This window comes from Nyctibius grandis, chromosome 1, assembly GCF_013368605.1.
Source record: "Nyctibius grandis isolate bNycGra1 chromosome 1, bNycGra1.pri, whole genome shotgun sequence".
Classification (NCBI taxonomy): Eukaryota; Metazoa; Chordata; class Aves; order Nyctibiiformes; family Nyctibiidae; genus Nyctibius; species Nyctibius grandis.
The window spans coordinates 112,696,925-112,715,917 of record NC_090658.1 but is presented as its reverse complement, the minus strand read 5'-3'; the positions used below and the strand labels follow the sequence as shown (position 1 = coordinate 112,715,917).

General features: G+C 36.3%; 1 protein-coding gene across 3 annotated transcripts in view; it reads right to left on the bottom strand.

Moving 5' to 3' along the window:
* The window catches only part of TRAPPC12 (trafficking protein particle complex subunit 12), a 55,221-nt gene that overhangs the window by 23,661 nt on the left and 12,567 nt on the right, over positions 1–18,993 (bottom strand). For all 3 annotated transcript variants that reach the window (XR_011049215.1, XM_068412854.1, XM_068412863.1), the window contains 3 exons: positions 16,114–16,227; positions 15,117–15,255; positions 2,775–2,887 (listed from right to left, as the gene is read on the bottom strand). Coding sequence is in view for 2 of the 3 variants with exons in the window: in XM_068412854.1 (XP_068268955.1) it covers positions 2,775–2,887; positions 15,117–15,255; positions 16,114–16,227 (366 nt within the window). In the remaining variant the exon portion in view is untranslated. The remainder of the gene's footprint in view (positions 1–2,774; positions 2,888–15,116; positions 15,256–16,113; positions 16,228–18,993) is intronic.

The window sequence follows — 18,993 nt, the reverse complement described above, 5'->3', positions numbered from 1 at the left end:
CATTTACATAATGACTATTCATACGCCCTTCTGTAAATACAGATGACCAAAGATTATTTTTCCACTTTTTAAAATAGGGAAGTAAAACACTAGAGGCTTTTGGTTGAAAGCTCCCCAATTAATTGTGTTATAACCCAAATGGTTCCCAAGAGTCATATACAAATATTAAGATTAAAGAGCGTTCATCCCTTATGTTATTTTATTGGTTATGCCATGGGTTTTCGTAAGTATTATGCACTTTATTCTTGAACATTCCAGGTGAGATCGAGATTATTAGACTAACAGTATTCTATAAAAAAACTAAAACTTATATCTAAACAATGTTTTTTGTTAGTCAACCCTGACTTCAAATGGTTAAATTATCACCAATTTACAATTGTCTTTTAAAAACATTTATCTTTACAAGCTGTCCTTTTTTAACACTCTTGTTTCTACAGTTGTCTTTGAATTGCTCCAAAAGACAACGTATTTAATTGAATGCAAACAAATGAAGAAATCCTCAATGAGGTGTCTAGAATAACTAATCAAAAATACTCCCTTGAGAAGGATGGTATATTTTGTTTGTTTGTGGTTTTCTGTGTACTGTACTTTAAAAAGGAACATCCATCAGCACAGACAATGGCTTGTTCTGGCTACTGTATCCTGGGTCTGGTGGAAGCTGTCAGAAGCAAAGGGAGATCGTTCTCGTTCTGACCGCAATTGAACACACTAACCCAGGAGAAACTTTGCCAATTCAGACACAGAAAAGCAGAGTGAAAGAGATGGCAATCTACGAACCACCAGCAAGTGCAGAGAATGGAAGACTCCTCAGAAGAGCTAGGAGCAGATGCACAGCCAGCCTCAAAGAAGTCTTCCCCAAGGGCACAAGGGATCACACAGGATTTGTAGTGACCTAAGCCACTAGAAGCCGATGGAGTGAGAACATGAGTAAACAGACCTGTTCTTCAAGAACTTAACGGACACGGAAATATGTATATTTTAATTTGTAAATCTCTTTTATTTCTATTTCATCTTCTCCAGCAGAAGCTTCCCTTATTTAAACAAATAATCAGCCTAGTTCATGTTCAAACAAAATCTTGCATTATAGTTTAAAACCCTCCTTGGTACACTGGGTATGCTTTAATGACATGCACTTCAAGGAAAAGAACAGAGGCAGAGCCACCTCAAGGTTGTAGATGACTTAAAGGTCTTGTAAAGGGGGGGAGTTAATTTCCTTTTCTTTCATTCCTCTATTGACCAATAATGTTTAATTTGTGGAGAATCATGGCTGATCACACTGTAGCTGAGATATGGCCATTTCAATAAAGGTAGCCAGATGGCTGATGAATGCCCTGCTCAGCAGTCACTTCCTCGTTCACATTCATACAATTTTCTCTCTCTGTTACAAGATAAACGAACTTAGAAACCAGTTAAGTTTTTGGAATCTAGTGGCACCTTCATGACTGAGGAGAACACCACAGCACGTAATACCAGATTGCATAAAAAGAAGATATGAAACAGCTGATCTTCTGCAGACCAGGGTAGGCAAATGACAGTAGAAGCACTATGAGATCCTGCAACAGAGTATGACATTTCCTAGAAGAAAAAAAATACTTCAGATTGAGGAAGGCTGTTTATGAAGGAAAAGGCTAAAGAGAACAGTCTGCCAGTAATATTATTAGATAAGATAGTCATGAACAGGTAGCAGCATTCGTGAAGTGCTAAAACGTAGCACTTCTTGGCCAAATTAGGTATCTCTCTCAACCGTTTCAAAATCAATTCTTTCCAACTCTAACAAATGCCACATTCATCTCGTATTACCTAAACCTTTCATCTTTTTCCCCTCATAATACAAAGAACTGGGTTTTTTTTTACTGTAAACATTTCATTATCCTAGTCACTAACCTACTAGAAGCAGGCTGATTTTATATACATAAGGCCATTACAGCTATACAATTGTCAATTATCAAATCCTTTAACTTCTGTTATCCAAGTTATTTTCAGGAGTAAATATAGGAAACATTCAAGGAGTACTGAAAATAAAAATTAATCACATGTATTTATCTTATATACAGTTTTGAACTTTCAAGTGTCATAGATAAAACAATAATGCTGCATTTCTTCTAGAGTTTACCATGTTGTAACATTCATAGTCACTGTTGCATTAGACTACTCGGGAAAGATTTCTGTAAAAAACATTTAAGGATGAATGCTTAACAGTCAGGGTGTTGGATTTAGTGGATAAGGTTAGTGCTCACAACACCATCACTCCAATTTCAGCACTAACAAATCCTGTATTATAATTTAGGCCATAATTTTGTATTATAGCACTTGACAAAACAAAACAAAAACCTCAAAACAAACTCTGCAGGTTGCATTTATATTCCCAAATGACCACTGTTTCCAAAACCAGCTATTCAGACTATTTTTGAAGGATCAAGATCATTAAGAACTGTGTTTTGAGCTAGCTGTATGCAGCTGAGTGAGGGAAGAAAGCTCTTCAACTTGCCCTTAAACACATCTGCTTACTGTCCTCTGTGTCTTGTCTCGCAAAAGCACAAAAGCAAGAGAACTATGTTGTCTATTGTTCTACTCATTTTATTCAGAGCTACCACAGAGGAGAGAAGGGTGTATGCTAAAATGGAAGAGGCGCTTAATTACTTCTTTTAGTGAGTTCCTTATATGTATCAAGATGAAGTAAAAAATGCCATCGTTGAAACTTAATGTTCTTTACAAGGACAGTAAAATATCTTTCTTAAACATTAAGAAATGTTAGTGCATAGAGAAGCTGTTACCTTGGCGCAGATTATCTTCATACTGTGCAGCCTGTCAAGCGATTCCTGAGGATTACCTAGGTACTGAGGAAGTTCGGCATGTAAAATCCGCATGGAGAAAGGAACCATGGAACCTAGAAACATAATTAATTTTATTAAATGTGTTTGCTACAATGATCAGTTTGTGATTTGCTTACCTTACACAAGATATTTCTCACTAGTGTATATAACGCGAAGTCCATTTTACCTTCGTATCTTTTTCTTTGCCTGATGAAAGATACGAAAGACGAGAAAACAGCAAACTTTTTCTCAGTTATAACATGATGTTTTGTAAAATGTTTTAAATAGGTAAACATACATGTAACCATTATCAAGAAGGCAAGAAAAAGGTGTAGCTAATTCAAATTTTCAAAAGCAAGTTGGGCATGGAAGTACAATGTTTCATTGAAGATTTTTATAGACTAATTAAAATGAAGGATTAAAAAAAAAGGAAGTATGCTCAAGTTGCAGCTACAACATTACTCCTAAAATTTAATAATTATGCATATTTTACAACCGATGCAAAAGAAATAATATGAAATTATTGGCCTTAAAAGCATGCTTGCAAAAAAGTTATATAACCGGAGCATGCAAAATCACTTCTAAGTAATCATTTTCCAAATAAACAGAAGGTTGATACGAAGGGCCTCTATATTACAGAAAAAAAAATAAGAACAGAAAACTAACATGAGACCAAAAAAAAAAACCAAACCAATAATACCCCCTGGTATAATGAAGAACAAAAATAATAATACTACAACAGACACATTAAATCTAAAAAGATATCAAGCCCTCTGGGAAATTAAAATATATTACAAAATATTTTGTTTCTTTTTTCTATTAATATCCATAGGTTTATGTAAAGGTGTGAGTCCATTATGCTAAGCAGAGATCGTTCCATTGCTCTAAAGATGACTTTTAGTCCGAGTTTTACTTTATTATTGTTAGCTCTTCCACAAAGAGTTACTAACTGTGAGACTGACTCTTAATAAAGATGGTGTATTTTGTGGTTTATTGAAAACATCAAAAAATAGGGAAAGCATTTTAAGCCATATTTGGGGAGAAAAAGAAATTTATTCCTTTTCATATTAGTTTACTTTTATCTTTATTATTATTATAATAATATTTACCAAAGACCAAATCCTCTAAGTTTATGAGCTGACTAAAACCAGTCTTAGTTTACTGCTAATACATGAACCACGCACCTACTGCTGCACTCAACAGGATTTCTGAGGCAAAGGTGAAAAAAGAAAAAGTTTTTTTCATCAGTAAGGGTCTAGAAAATCTGAAATATAAAACAGAAGGAATCTACAGTTTTAGCAACATTTTTGGTTAATGACTGTCTTCTAGCATTTTCAGCTCTGACGGAGTTTGTATCATTACATTCTCTTGTAAAATGCTGCAAAAGGTCAACTCAATAAATATACAGAAAATCTGAATTGGTAACAGAAGAGCTCAACATACAGATAGATGAGTATTTAATGGAGTGCAGATGAAATGTCTCACGTTATCCATTTTTATAAAATTTATATAACATTTTGTAAAACACTTTTCGGGATTGCATATTTTGTAAAGTATTGATCTTCTATATTGCTGAATGAAGCCACACTATTATGATCCATGTGAGGGGAAGGAATAACCCACCACCAATCTACATCATCAGAAGTGGTGTCAGAGGATGTCAGAACGATGAATGCGACTCCAGGCCAACTTAAGACTTCGTAAGAATCTGATTTATTTCCTATCACAACTAAGACCTCACTTGTAATAGGCATTCAGAACTCTATTACTAAGAAATGTACTTTATTAATGTATTATTTCTCAAGCATGTGACCAAAAAGCATTCCAGTGTCATCCTCAGTAGGTACATCAAGTGTGATGACCGATCTCTCAAACAAAACCAGAAGGAAGCTGGCCCACCGTGTAAGGGTAGTCAGTGTAATGACTTTTCAAACCAGAATTTATATTACTATTTCACGCAGGAGGATGTAAAACTCTAGCATCTGTTTCTTCTCTTTCTTTTTGAAACTCATGACATAACTAGTATCCTGCAAGAAATTTTACTGTAAGCATCCAGCAAATCCATCCAGTGAATTTTTGTTACTTACTGCTTATTAAAGCGGCTGCTAACTTTATTTAAAATCTCAGAAACATGAACCATTTCTGCCCTCTTCCTCAGTTTCCTTGTAAACCTTCTGAATAGCAGAAGATTTTTTTTTTTTTTTAGAAGAAAGCACAAAAGTTGTGTGCTCTCACACAAATGTGGTAACTGGGGAAAAGACAAGAGAAAAGAAATGAGCTTTTACCACTGGTAAGGCTGTCTTACCACTCCATGTAAACAGTATTTTGTAACTTCAAGTCAAATCAGACGAGCAAATTGCTCATAAAAAACCTGCAGCACTTATCCAAGCCACTCTTTCAAACATACTCCTTAAATACTCTGTTTATAAAAAAGAAACTCTGAGATTTTTGGTTAAGTACATTTTCCCAGACATGTTCCTGTCTCCAAGTAAGCTTCTTTTTAGTTAAATGATATGAGGTACGGATAATATAACTAAGGCAGTTCCTACCTTAATAAACTGATTTTCTGGTTAAAAAAAAAGACCATAAATTTACTTCAGATTCGGTAAAGCTTTCAATGAGTGCTACTTGTATAAAGTGCTACTACAATTTACATACGCTTCTCCGGAAGAAATACATGGCAGTAATAGAAAATGCATGTGAAGAGATCTGTTAAGCAAAATAATTCTGTAACTCTTGGTTAACAGTTGTGTAAAAACCGACAACACTCCCCTCGCCCCCAAGTTCTCTATTACTGTATTGTCTCCAGCATCCAAAATCTGAATCTATAGTTTTCTCAATCTAAGACAATAGAACAACAATCTTCGAACTTGTCTGAAACAAAAATGTCAAGAGCGAGCCTGAAAGAAGCAACAGCAAGTTACTAAAAATCTTTTCACAGGGTGGATAGTTATGAAGCTTTCTTCTCACAGGACTCAGTAAGATGACCTGTGTGCATACCACGGTGGAAAAGAATATTGTGAGCATAATGGGTTTGAAATGCAGCCCAGCAAAGCTTCATGGGTGAACGGGAGATGAAAAAGGCAAAGGCAAATTGTAGTATCACTCCTGTGTGTCTTCATCAAAGCCATGTCGGTTCACTGATAAAAAGGTAAAAAGCAAAAAAATAAGACAATCACAGAAAGTGCTGACTTGCAACAGTTAACTCTGAGCTCACTAAAAATTTTGGTCTAAACAATAGGACATGGATTTGTTGTTCTACGATGTCACCATACCGTGCTGCATCAAAGGCTCATCATTCAGCCTTTTCCTGCTGAAAGAACAACAGTGCAGAAGAGCCCCTTCCTGTTGTTAAAAAAATGTATGACAGAAAAAGAAATCGCACACAAATCTACAAAAACACAGCTTCCACTGTATTGCAAGACACAGAAGTTGAGCTTTCTGATAGCTATTTGCTAACATTTTAATGATGGCGATGGTGAGAAATGAAAGAGTTGAGACCTAAAAAAGGTGTGCCTGAGATTTTAGGAAACACTGTAATTTTCATTTTACATTGTCTATGTTAACAAGAAAACAATTGGGAAGAGGTAAATGACATTTGTTGATGACTCTAGTAGATCAATAATAATAGTGTTATAAAGGTCTGAAAGGCAGGTTATAGAATTCAGAGTACAAAATTTAATTAAAAAGCAGATTAACAGCAGGGAAAAAAACCTATACTTGCCTCAATAAACAGTTACATTGGGGAAAAAACAAAAGAAGAAAGTAAGATTGACTATGTTAACGCTAAGCTCTAACAGAAATACATGTGCTTGTTAGATTAAGAATGACATATTGTCTGAAAGGTTTCACCTACTTGCTTACTGTTAGGCCACATATTTAAGGCACACAGCGTAACACATATTTCTTTGTAATAGGTTCCTATACAAGTGGGCACATATATTTCTGTGATATCCCATGTCTTCTATTATATCTCACTCAGTACTGAATTTAACAAAGCAACATGTCAAGGAAATATTTAAAACAAGCAGCATATCGTGTAATTAAAATGTTTACTTAAGAGCACAGGAGAATGGATTTTGCTCTATCCTTCATGCTTCGGCCTTCTGAAGTAGTAATGTCCTCTTACACAGCAAACCCACGTCAACTAAGCTTAGATGGTTTCAACAAAAGACTACCCTACAATTACTGCTAAGTACTTAAATTTTATTTTAAAGTTAAGTAAGTCTTATTCTAGCTTGATGTTTTATAGTTGACCTCTGTTGCTCCTCTTTAGGGGTTTCACAATAATTTTATCTATAAAAAATTCATAATGGAAAAATGCTTTAATTTTATGAAAACTCTTTTCTTAGCTATCACTTTTAAATACAGTGGAGAATTTTTTAAAGAATATGATTTTTGATTGTCACTTTGGCATGAATTAATCTCTTTCATATACATGTTACCAGCACACAAAAGGCAAAACTAAAAAGTGAAAAAGGGTCTGCTGAAAGGAAAACGGATACTCCAAAAGCATGGGAACAGATGGAATAAATAGCAAGATCAGGTGGAATTTTCTAAGACCACAGATTTCAATTTCTATTTCTTTATTAACAGCTGCACATTTTCATAACTGTCATAACATAAACATCACCTCATGTCAATCAAATTCAAACTGCAGCCCTCATCTGCAGCCCTTTTAGAGCGGAAAGAAGAGGATTCCAATGGCTAGCCATTTTATCTCCATATTTTCTTGTTGCAAAATCAGTAACCAGAAATGCCTTCTGATCTGCCTTCTACACCTTATTCAACAAATCTTAAACACTAAAAAGCAGCAGCAGGGAAAATTATCATTTACTGAAAGTATGAAGTGGGATTTTATAACTGTAAAAAAACCTCAAAACAAAGAAGCAAACCCTTCCTTCACTGGGTAAAAGAGAAATACTGAAAATCCAGTTTCAGAAAGATATTCTGCTTTATACATACATATACATACAGAGATGTATATCCTTGCATTTATATGCACACACACTTTTGCATACTTCTACAACAGCATATTTGTATAATTTATAAGGAGATTTTTAAGAGTGATGCAGTAACTTTGAATTCTAGTCTGTCAATTAAAAGTACACTTAAAAATCCAGATTCAACAGACTAGTTTCCAAGCTTTTGTTTATTACTTTCATTCCAGACAGACTGAGGAAGAGATAGGAGCTTAAATGTTGGTAACCATTGAAAAAGTTTTGAAAATTTTATCTGAAATTGCATGTTTCCATATACTTCACAATTTAATTGCACGTGACCTAAGAACACAGATATTCTGAATTAAGATCTGGTTTTGAAAGGTTTCAAAAATACTTTTTCAGTAATCTGGACTTATTTGCCCTGAAGAAAGGAAAACAGAGAAAGAATGCAGAAAAACCCTGCAACAATTGCCCTACCACAGAGAAATCACTATAAATCTTACCTACTGGTAAATGTAGTAAGGCAGAATTCAGAAATTAAGTTACTTGCTCACTTGTAAGAAATACTTTATGAAGCTGGTACTGTCTACAATGAGACTACGTAGCCTTGGGAAAGAAAGCACAATTAAATATTTCAGCAGCACTCTACCCTCTTAAAATTATACATACAGTTCTTAACTAAAATATCTGTATTATTTTAGAAAAAATTGTATTTGCAAGTCTGACTATTCTGAATAGCCGACTGGAACCACAACACTTCAGTGTATTTATTCAAGTTGTATTAGCTGATTTCATAGGTAGAAGGTAGCTCTGAAGCAACAGAAGAGAGAGGGAATTTAAAGAGACAACAGAGATGTACACAGTACTGTAAATAAAAAAACTGGCAAACCAGTTCCACTAGAGGCTTTAATGTATTTTTTTACTGTCAACATGAGCTTCAACAAAGAACTCTTTCCGAGCAATTGCCAAGACTGAAGCAGTCTGACATGGGAGTTTAAGTTCAGGCACAGTAGTATTTGTGGCAACATACGAGAAAACCAATACCACACAGAGCAGTGACTGAAGTCTTTTTTTCCTTCTGTTTTCCTGCAAAAGTTATTAACAGATCGGAGCACTCTATATGCTACAATTTCTTTAGTTTGTGCACTTCTCTTATCTCTGTTTCTACCTTGATTACTACCTTTTGCCCCCTCATCCACCACAATTATTTTTCTTTTTTTTCACAGAATCAAAGAATCAACCAGGTTGGAAGAGACCTCAGGGATCATCGAGTCCAACCGTTGCCCTGACACCACCCTGTCAACTAGACCATGGCACTAAGTGCCATGTCCAGTCTTTTCTTAAACACATCCAGAGATGGTGACTCCACCACCTCCCTGGGCAGCCCGTTCCAACATCTAATGACACTTTCTGAAAAGAAATTCTTCCTAATGTCCAACCTGAACCTCCCCTGGCAAAGCTTGAGGCTGTGTACTCTTGTCTCATCACTAGTTGCCCGGGAGAAGAGGCCAACTCCCACTTCACTACAACCTCCCTTCAGGTAGTTGTAGACTGCAATAAGGTCACCTCTGAGCCTCCTCTTCTCCAGGCTAAACAACCCCAGCTCCCTCAGCCGTTCCTCATAGGTCAGACCCTCCAGACCCTTCACCAGCTTGGTCGCCCTCCTCTGGACTCGCTCCAACACCTCAACACCTTTCTTGAAGTGCGGGGCCCAGAACTGGACACAGTATTCAAGATGTGGCCTCACCAGTGCCGAGTACAGAGGGACGATGATCACTTCCCTAGACCGGCTGGCTACACTACTCCTAATAGAGGCCAGGATGCCATTGGCCTTCTTGGCCACCTGGGCACACTGCTGGCTCATGTTTAGCCGGCTGTCGATCAGCACCCCCAGGTCTCTTTCCGCCGGGCCGCTTTCTAACCACTCTTCCCCCAGCCTGTAGTGCTGCATGGGGTTGTTGTGGCCGAAGTGTAAGACCCGGCACTTGTTCTTGTTGAACCTCATGCCGTTGGTCTCGGCCCATCTATCTAACCTGTCCAGATCCCTCTGAAGGGCCTTCCTACCCTCCAGCAGATCGACACTCCCACCCAGCTTGGTGTCATCTGCAAATTTGCTGAGGGTGCACTCAATCCCTACGTCTAGATCATCTATAAAGATATTGAACAGCACCGGCCCCTGAACTGAGCCCTGGGGAACACCGCTAGTGACCGGCCGCCAGTTGGACTTTGCCCCATTCACCACCACTCTCTGGGCTTGGCCATCCAGCCAGTTTTTAACCCATTGAAGAGCCCACCCATCCAAGCCCTGGGCAGCTAGTTTGTCTAGGAAGATGCTGTGGGAGACAGTGTCGAATGCCTTACTGAAGTCTAGATAGACTACATCCACAGCCCTGCCCTCATCTACTACATTTCCCCACACCACTTCCCATTCTGCTACAGTTCTCCCACTAACCAAAAGTTGTTGAGGATGGAAAAAAGAGGGCATTTCATTTATAGTTCGTCCAAAACCATGCTGAGAAAAAAGGAGAGGAAGCTTCAGCAAGGCTGCCTCCTACTAGCATAGACAAGTAGGAAAAAAGAGAAGAAAGGAAATGTCACTGCAGAGGTGACACAGATGTTTACTGTGAAAGCATATAGGAGATAAATTTCCCCAATCCATGTCTGTCCTTCCTTATGGCATAGGCTGACATTCAGAAGCAGGATCAAGCTTCAGAGAGCAGGTAGACCCTGGAGCTGTACACAGTCCTCCACACTACACATAGCCCAGATGTCTGTAAAACATCTTCTGCAGGTTATTAGCGAAAAGTTCTGGATGAGTGTTTTCACAGTAAGCGCAGTGTCTCTGCATCAACAGACATATGACAAGTTTCCTATTACAATTTCTATCACTCTCTACAACTACCTGAAAGCAGGTTGTAGTGGGGTGGGTGTCAGTCTCCTCTCCCAAGTAACAAGCAATAGAATGAGAGGAAATGGCCTCAAGTTGCGCCAGGGGAGGTTTAGAAAATCAGGAAAAATTTCTTCACCGAAAGGGTTATCAAGCACTGGAACAGGCTGCCCACGGAAGTGGTGGAGTCACCATCCCTGGAGGTATTTAAAAGATGTGTAGATGTGGTGCTTAGGGACATGGTGGTAGACTAGGCAGTGCTAGGTTAACGGTCGGACTTGATGATCTTAAAGGTATTTTCCAACCTAAACAATTCTATGATTCTAAATGTAATAATAATAATTTGTTACATTTCACCATAGACATGAGCACTGAAAACTTGTTTACAGCATGGGTTTGAATGAGAGTTCTAGACCACATATTATAGGATTCCTTTAGGGATATGTGAATTTCAAAACTGAATAAAAGAAACAAATTAAGAACACTGCTTGAGTAAATAAGGACACATAAAAAATGAAATCTCACACAGCCAACTATTTTTTGTATCAATTTTTTTCATGTATTTCTGCTAAAACTTCTAACTACAGTGGATATTAGTAAAGTCATAAAAACAATATAGACCTAGTGAGATATGCTAAAACAATAGTTGTGATGTCTAGACTCACACTACTTTGAGAGAAATATATATATAATTTTTTAAACTGTCACTATCCATCTGAAAGTGTCAGCCTATTGCAGCACACACTTTATAAAAAAATACTTCTGCTAGAATTAGTAACAGAGCTCATGGGAAAGTGTACAGTGTGAAATCAGTTTCTAGAGCACATACAACTAAATATTTAACAGTATGTTCCTTACTTGGGCACTTTCCACCAGACAACAGAAGACTGATTTCGTGTTAGAGGAATACAGATGATAGTGTATCATCACAAGGAGAATGCAAAGGAGAAAGGAAAAAAACCACCCCCATACATACAAACCTCTGGTCAGGAAAATAAAAGTCCTATTTTTACTCGGGCACAGCTTTTTTTTTTTTTCCCCTTCGAAATTCAAAATAAATTATTCTCAATTATTGTAGCTTTAGAACACTGATTTTTGGTAACATTAACTTCTCTGTAACTTACTGGTCTATTAATCAGAAATAAGACCAAATTATCTCATAAGAAGAATGAAATAGCATTTTAATGTTCCATTGTTGGCTCTCACTCTTCCACAAAACACAGGCATTACCAATGGAAAGGATATCTCAGGTTAGCTGATCTACCATATGAGAGATTTTATGAAGTATCATAAGGAACACAGAAAGAAACTATATAAATAGAAGTGGGTCAGACTGTGTAAATATAAAGACAAAATCCTAAAAAAAAAATAAAAAAATCTCAAAATCCATTAGTCACAAGAACACTGACAAAAATTCAGCCTTATATACCCCACAGAGTGCAATGGAGATGTGCAGGAAGCAATCTGGAAGAATAGTTTCTGACCTAAGTACATATCTATTACAAACCAAAAAAATTATATATAAAACCGGACTTTTCAGCTTCTCTCTGCAGATGAATTTAGAAGAAATAAATCCATAACTGAATAATTTTAAGATTTTACTAGAAAATGAGAATCATTTGATCTCTGCTCCATATCAAACAGGAATGATGAAAGAGTGACTTAACTAATTTCACTGGCTGATACAAGGATCCCAGCAGATTTCACCCCTGCGGACAGTGTACACAATGGAGACGGCAATGGAGATGACCAAAGAAACAAACTGTAGCAACCAGGAAAGGAAGATTTCAGAAAGATTACATCTTACAGCCATGATGAAGACAACAGCAATGGGATCCATGCACGGCATGGCTGCAAATACCGTACAAAAACTCAGGATGAAAGAGAGATTAGTAGCATTGCCAGTAGGGAAAGAACCTTGGCAGAGCTTCAGAGGAAAATTAAAAGGACCTTATTGGCCATGTTAAGTTAAATTAATGGAAAAAACATCTTCCACTCCTCATACATTTATTTGGAATTTAAATTCTTTGAGGTATATTTCTCAGAGATTAATAGATGAGGGACTATCCTCACTGCTGTAAGAAGCCCAGGTATATAAACTTTTCCTTACTTTAAGCATAGAAAACACAGAAAACTTTCTATTTTCTTACATTTCTTATTATGAATATTTTGAATACAAAGAAATGATGCAAAATATTATATGTATTACAATTAATGTGTACATTATTTATATCTATACTCTCATTTCTTAAATTGATTTTTAAGTGCTTACTCCATTTCTATACCATGAATCAAAATTAAAATGTTGAAACAAAACTCTTCCTTTTATGCTTGTTACACCACAAAATGATACGTAAAATTAGCAAACAGCAGTGGACTGTGGATTCATACTCATACATTTCAACCAAAATATATGAATGATTTATATCTATTTTATAATTTAAATTAGCTGGTTAACGATGCATATATACTGAATTTAATCCAGCACCGTGTAGTTTAATGCTAGCCAGAAGAGAATTGCTTGCTCTCTTCTACATCCCTGCAAATAGCATCTCTCTCTCTCTCCCCTCAAAACTAATAAGGAAGCTTTGATAGCTGTTCCCACATCTTAATCACACTGTATTTATGTGTTATCTACAATCAGCAGGTCAGCTCCATTCAACCTTGATCTTATTTTCCTTACAGATGATCAGATTATGGTCCTTGTTGGTACGTTCAGATGTAAAAATGAATTGAGGCATATAATCATGATATAGAATATTTTCCTTACGCTCACCTTTTTACCATAGATACCTTCATAATTTGTATGAAATAGCTGCAGTGGTTGAGCGGTTGCTGCAAAGACAGTTTGGATCCAAAGTTCAGTCACAGGACAGGTGCCTGCAATAGCTGGCCAGACTGTCCAGAACTGTTGCTACCAGCATGCTCTGTGACACTGAAATGCCCCAAATGTTGTCATGACCTGCAACGATTCTTTTCTTAGGCAAAATAACTTATTGTTAATACTGAAAAAGAGATATGGAAACATACGTATGGCCTAGGGAAGACTACTTCTGTGCAGCACTGCATCACGTGCAAAGCTGCCAAAATATAACTAGATCCAAAGAGCTGTCCAACCTGACGACCAAAACCTCTCTCTCTCTTAAAAATAACCCAGTTCCTTCTCATTGGATTGAATACATTCAAGGCAAAATAGGAAATTTTTGCCTGTGATTGCCTGAAAGATGACAAGTAAGGTCAGAGGCACTTGTTCTAGGCAGTCCACATCGGCCTCGCTGGGCTACAACTGATCCTTCGCATCACTAAACGGATGAAACAATCTTCTGCAAAAGATCCTGAACTTTCTTGACACCAACCTCCCTTCGTCAGCAACCTCAAAATCTCTATATCTTTCTAGGTTTCCTCATTGAGACTACCAGCATCTTATGGTAGTAAAGTACCAGTAAAATGGACTATTTTTTTTCAAAGAGTGGCACTGCCTATTACAACTGTTACTTACAAGCATTTTATTATACATTGTGGTTCAAACATGAAAGCCAAAGAACAGTAAGATCACTCAACAGTGTTCTTGCATCAGTGTGTTATTTATTTCTAAATAACAGATTTAGAAAAAATAAAATTTCAAAATAGCCTGAACAGGAGTGAAATTGCTCTTAAAAATAGCAATTTTTCAAATCCAGCCTCCTGGAGGACTATAATATCCCGCGTACTGGAACTATTTGGTTAACCTATGGGCTATTGGGAGTAGTGGGAAGTAGTGCATTTCTAACCCAAGATAAACTGCTTATAAAGAATTGAGGCTGGTGGGGTCTTTTTTCCTCTTCAACAATAGTAATTTATTGATTCTTATTTAGTTTCAATTACTAAGCAAATAATATTACATTTAACTAGTATTTTTTTATTAAGGAAAACAATCAACTTAGCTCTAATTTTTTTTTTTTTAAATTCTAGAAACCAGGTAACCTAAGAAAGTAACACCTGCATGGGTGCACGGACATGTGAGTGTTAAAAACAGCATACTGATAGTACCTGGATGAATTCAAGAGGAAAAGCTTACAGATTTTGTTTCCAAAAACTCTCTCATCACCTTTCACAGCCTGTTTCTGGCTAAAATGAACTATTAAAGTTTGCGGGTTTTTTAATTTCAATATCCTAGAACTAAACTACTTCATTATATTTACTTGTCAAAAACATACCTCTTTCAAATCAATGCTGTTATCAGCATCGTGAAATACACTGCCTAACTATACTGTGATGGAATTGTTTTACCCCTTATTTGTACCCCTTTATCACTACTTCCATAACGCAAACAATGTTTTAACACAGTTGTTAATCACGTTCTTCTGGAGGAAAAAAAAAAATAATCCAAAGTTCAACGGTGCTTTAGAATTAAAAAAACCTGAAGCCATTATTTTATAATGGCTGGTAAAAATGGCAAAAATAAAAAAGCATTTTATAAATTAAGTATCTTACCTTTTCGTCCAGGGTATACATGAGGGTAATATTCATAATAAAGATCAGGCTGGTCTAAATTTCCAAATGGTTCAAATTCCATTTCTGCATTTTGGAATAGATTCAGTTTTACCAGCAGTGCTAGTCTCACAAACCACAGCTAAAAATTAATACGTATGAAAAAAAGAGAAGGTCTGTTATTAGCTTCAATCACAAGCCACATTCAAATACAATTTCAACTGTCTAAGTTTTTCTGATAAAGTTGAGTAAAGAGTTTCTATGTTACTTACTGATAAGAATCAGGATTTATATTTACATGCTCTTTCACTGAATACTTTTCATAAGATCATAAAAACAAACCACAGAGGACTGATGTTTTTATTGTTTGTAAAGGTACTGAGATTTTGAAGATGAAGTTTAAAAACCAGCCTGCTTCCAAATGACATCTCTCTTTAACTTGAGTTGGCATGTAAGAATTATCAATCTGATTTTTAATTGTTTTTCCAATTTTATGCAATTCTTAAAATCTGTTATGATTTTGGTGAAATTCCATGAGCTTTATAGTTACTAGAGCCAGAACCATGCATTGTCATCTGGTCACATTTTGCTTAGTAGAACACTTGTAATGTTTCATGAACCTTTATTGATTTGGGTTCTTATTTTATCATGATGAAACATACTTCTAACATTTGAAATCTTACTACAAAGTTCACAATCTGGATAGTGTCTACGAACTTTAGCACAGTGAGTCTTCCAAGACAGCAAAACATATTCCTTTTTTACTAGTGTGATTACCTTTAAAAAACATACAATCAAGAGAGAATTTTATTAAAAAAAAATTTTGTTTTAAATGAAGATCTATTTTACATAAGCAAATAGAAAAACCGTGACTTGTTACAATGCTTTAATAAGCTCAGTTTTTAGGTAACAATTAGGAAAAGAAGTTTGATCATGTTAAAAAAATTGCCACTGTGAATACTGTTGGAAAAAAGTGACAAGGGTGTATCTTTAAACATACCTGTAAAGAATCTGTTGTATGGTTAGTAGGCAGTCCACTTTTTTTATAGCCTTGACCATGTGCAGTTAGAAGCCGCCCACACAAGTCAACTGCTGCCCTCCAGTTTTTACTGCTCTGGGAAGAAGAAAAGAGTAAGTAGCAAAATCATAAAGTCCCTAAAATGCGCAACTGCTTATTCTGCCTGAAGCAGCGACATGTACGCATCAGCCCATCAGTAACAATGACGAGGTCAGGAGAGCTGGCTGGTGAGAAGCAGAATGTCATTTGTCAAAGCTGCAAGTCTAATTAGAGGCAAAAAGTGAAATCAAGCATTAATATATCAGATCAGTAAACCAAAAGAATATACAACACCATATGGGATTCCAAACTTAAAGCTATATCACGTTGGCTAATATACTTGAATATACTATAACATTCACAATTTTGTGTTCTCCTCAAAAGGAGAAAAAAATTGCCAGCCATATTTCAATAATCACATCTGAGTTACGCTACTGTTATGAAGTATTTAACACCTATTCCTACCTCACTGAGTGCAGTATTTCAGATTATAACGCCTAGTGCAGTTCATTTCATGAAAACAGACTTTCCTAACACTGCCCAGAATGCAGAACTCCTATCAATTAAGAACACAGGACAAGAAACAATACAATGCATAAAATGATAAATTCAGAACAATAACAATTGTTTCACCTATAAAATGTAAACATCTGAACTTCCATTGCATGGCTAACTTCAAAATATTCTTAATTTTTTTTTTATTCATAAACCAAAATCATTCCTAGTTAGACAAGTCAAACTGTCCTGTCACGCTGTCATCCTATTAATGCTTCTGCCTTGTATATGCTAATGCAGCCATGTAAATACCTAACACCACCAAAAACTTAAAACACAGACCAATGCTTCACAGTTTTTAAGCTATTATAGTTTTCTACCATACAGAAGAGGTTTTCAAGAGACATGTATCCAGTAGGTCATTATAAAACAAATACATCTTGTACCTGAAAGTAATCTTTTTTCAAATAGTTTCTTAAATATATTAAAAAAATAATGATAAATAGAAAACTGGCATGTTGTCTGAGGAAATGTAAAGGAATAGAATATATCTAATCGGTGCTTGCAAAGTTCAGGTACTCACTTTGAATTGGTATTTTATTAATTTCTCTTCAACATTTACAGTTTAGAAAACATGTCAATACATCAGTTACATCGAAAAACTAATAGTAACAGCTGAAGAGTTTTCATATTCTCTGGCCCTCATTTTGCAGCCATATAGTTCAAAGGGCCACTACAGAGATCACCATGCACTGCCCACCTCATCTCTCTCCCCTGCATTGTCAAATCCCAGATAAAAATTTGAGTTCCACTGGAAATGCAGAAGTCGGTTGACAGCAAGACCACAAAGCAGTATAGCAGCTTCTGAGACGTCTACGCTTTTATGGAGGAGCAGGAATTGATAGTGCATTTATAACAGCCTTCAACATATATCTGTATCTACTTAGAAAAGCAGAAAGACACTGACATGGATTACCTGAAATGTATTGCTCTTCTGCAAAGACAAATTAATTTCTTATTACCCTTAGAACAGAAGTGTACACAGACTCTAAAACTACCCAACTTTTCGTCCCAAGTGAGAGCTAGGATCCAAAAACAATAATGGAACATTTATGACAAACTTAGTTGCTACAATTTTTAAAATTCTATTTCAGGCATGCACAAAAAAACCTTTTTCTTTATAGAATAAGACAGCCAGGAGGAGCAAGTCTGATGATCATTGTAAAAACAGTCTTTGCTGAAAAATGAAACATAATATTCATCATGATTTCAAAATTAGAGCTGCCTGCTGGTCATGGAGCATAATTCTCTGTGGAAGCTTAATGGAAGGCCGCTGGCAGTATAACTCAATTTGAAATTAGCAGCACACATTATTGTCTCTGGCAAATTGTACCAGACTTACAGTTGCCCGAGTTGCCAGTCCACCAGAAATCTTTATCCTGTTATCTCAAACACCCCTCAAAACCTTGCAGGTTAGTCACTTTCACATTTCCTATGGTCTACAGCCACACAGTCTTTACAACTCGGGTCCCTTGTTCCTGAAAGCAACAGGGATGAATTTTGTTTGTAAGTAAGTCATAGTAGAGGCTCAAAGCAAATATGGATACTACAGCTTCAGATATAGCATCAAAAATACCGAATAATATTCTCAAAGAATAAAATTATCATTCTATGATGATCAGGACATCGTCCTCCAGCAGCAATTGTGTGAAAACATTATTTTCTCCTAGAGAAAATACTGTCAACCAAGTATTATAGCGAAACAGTTCACTAACAGTACCAGCCTGGCAGAAGAGAGCTTCTCTCCCCACATGACATTAGCAAATCTTTTTTTCACAAAAAGTACGGACCTGTTGTTCTTTTAATGAAAGTCACCAGCTTGTATGATTTCTGTGCTTTTTACACACTAGTAGTCTAGATGTTTAACTTGTGAAGGGATTTTTTTGGTCCATATAACATAACAAAAAATTTGAAAAAGAAAAACAATACAAAATATTTCAGTACTGACTGCTGTACACACACCAAAGCTAGGACAAACAGATTAGCTCCCCGACAGACAATGCTATTGCATTATTCCTTGCAAAACTTCTCTGTTATTTGCAAAATCAGAAGAGGTCCCGGGGGAGGTTTACATACAGATGGGGAAACTTCATAGTAAAACAGGTTTCAAATAAAAAGGATTTACATTTTTCTTCAAGAAAGACAGAACCAGCCCAATATTTTTTAATCTTTTCATTGAACTTCTTAAGCTGTCTGAGACTCTAGGTTTAAATCAAAAAAGCAGACAGCAGTGTCAGGATTTTGTCAGGCTGTTACCCCATAGATGTA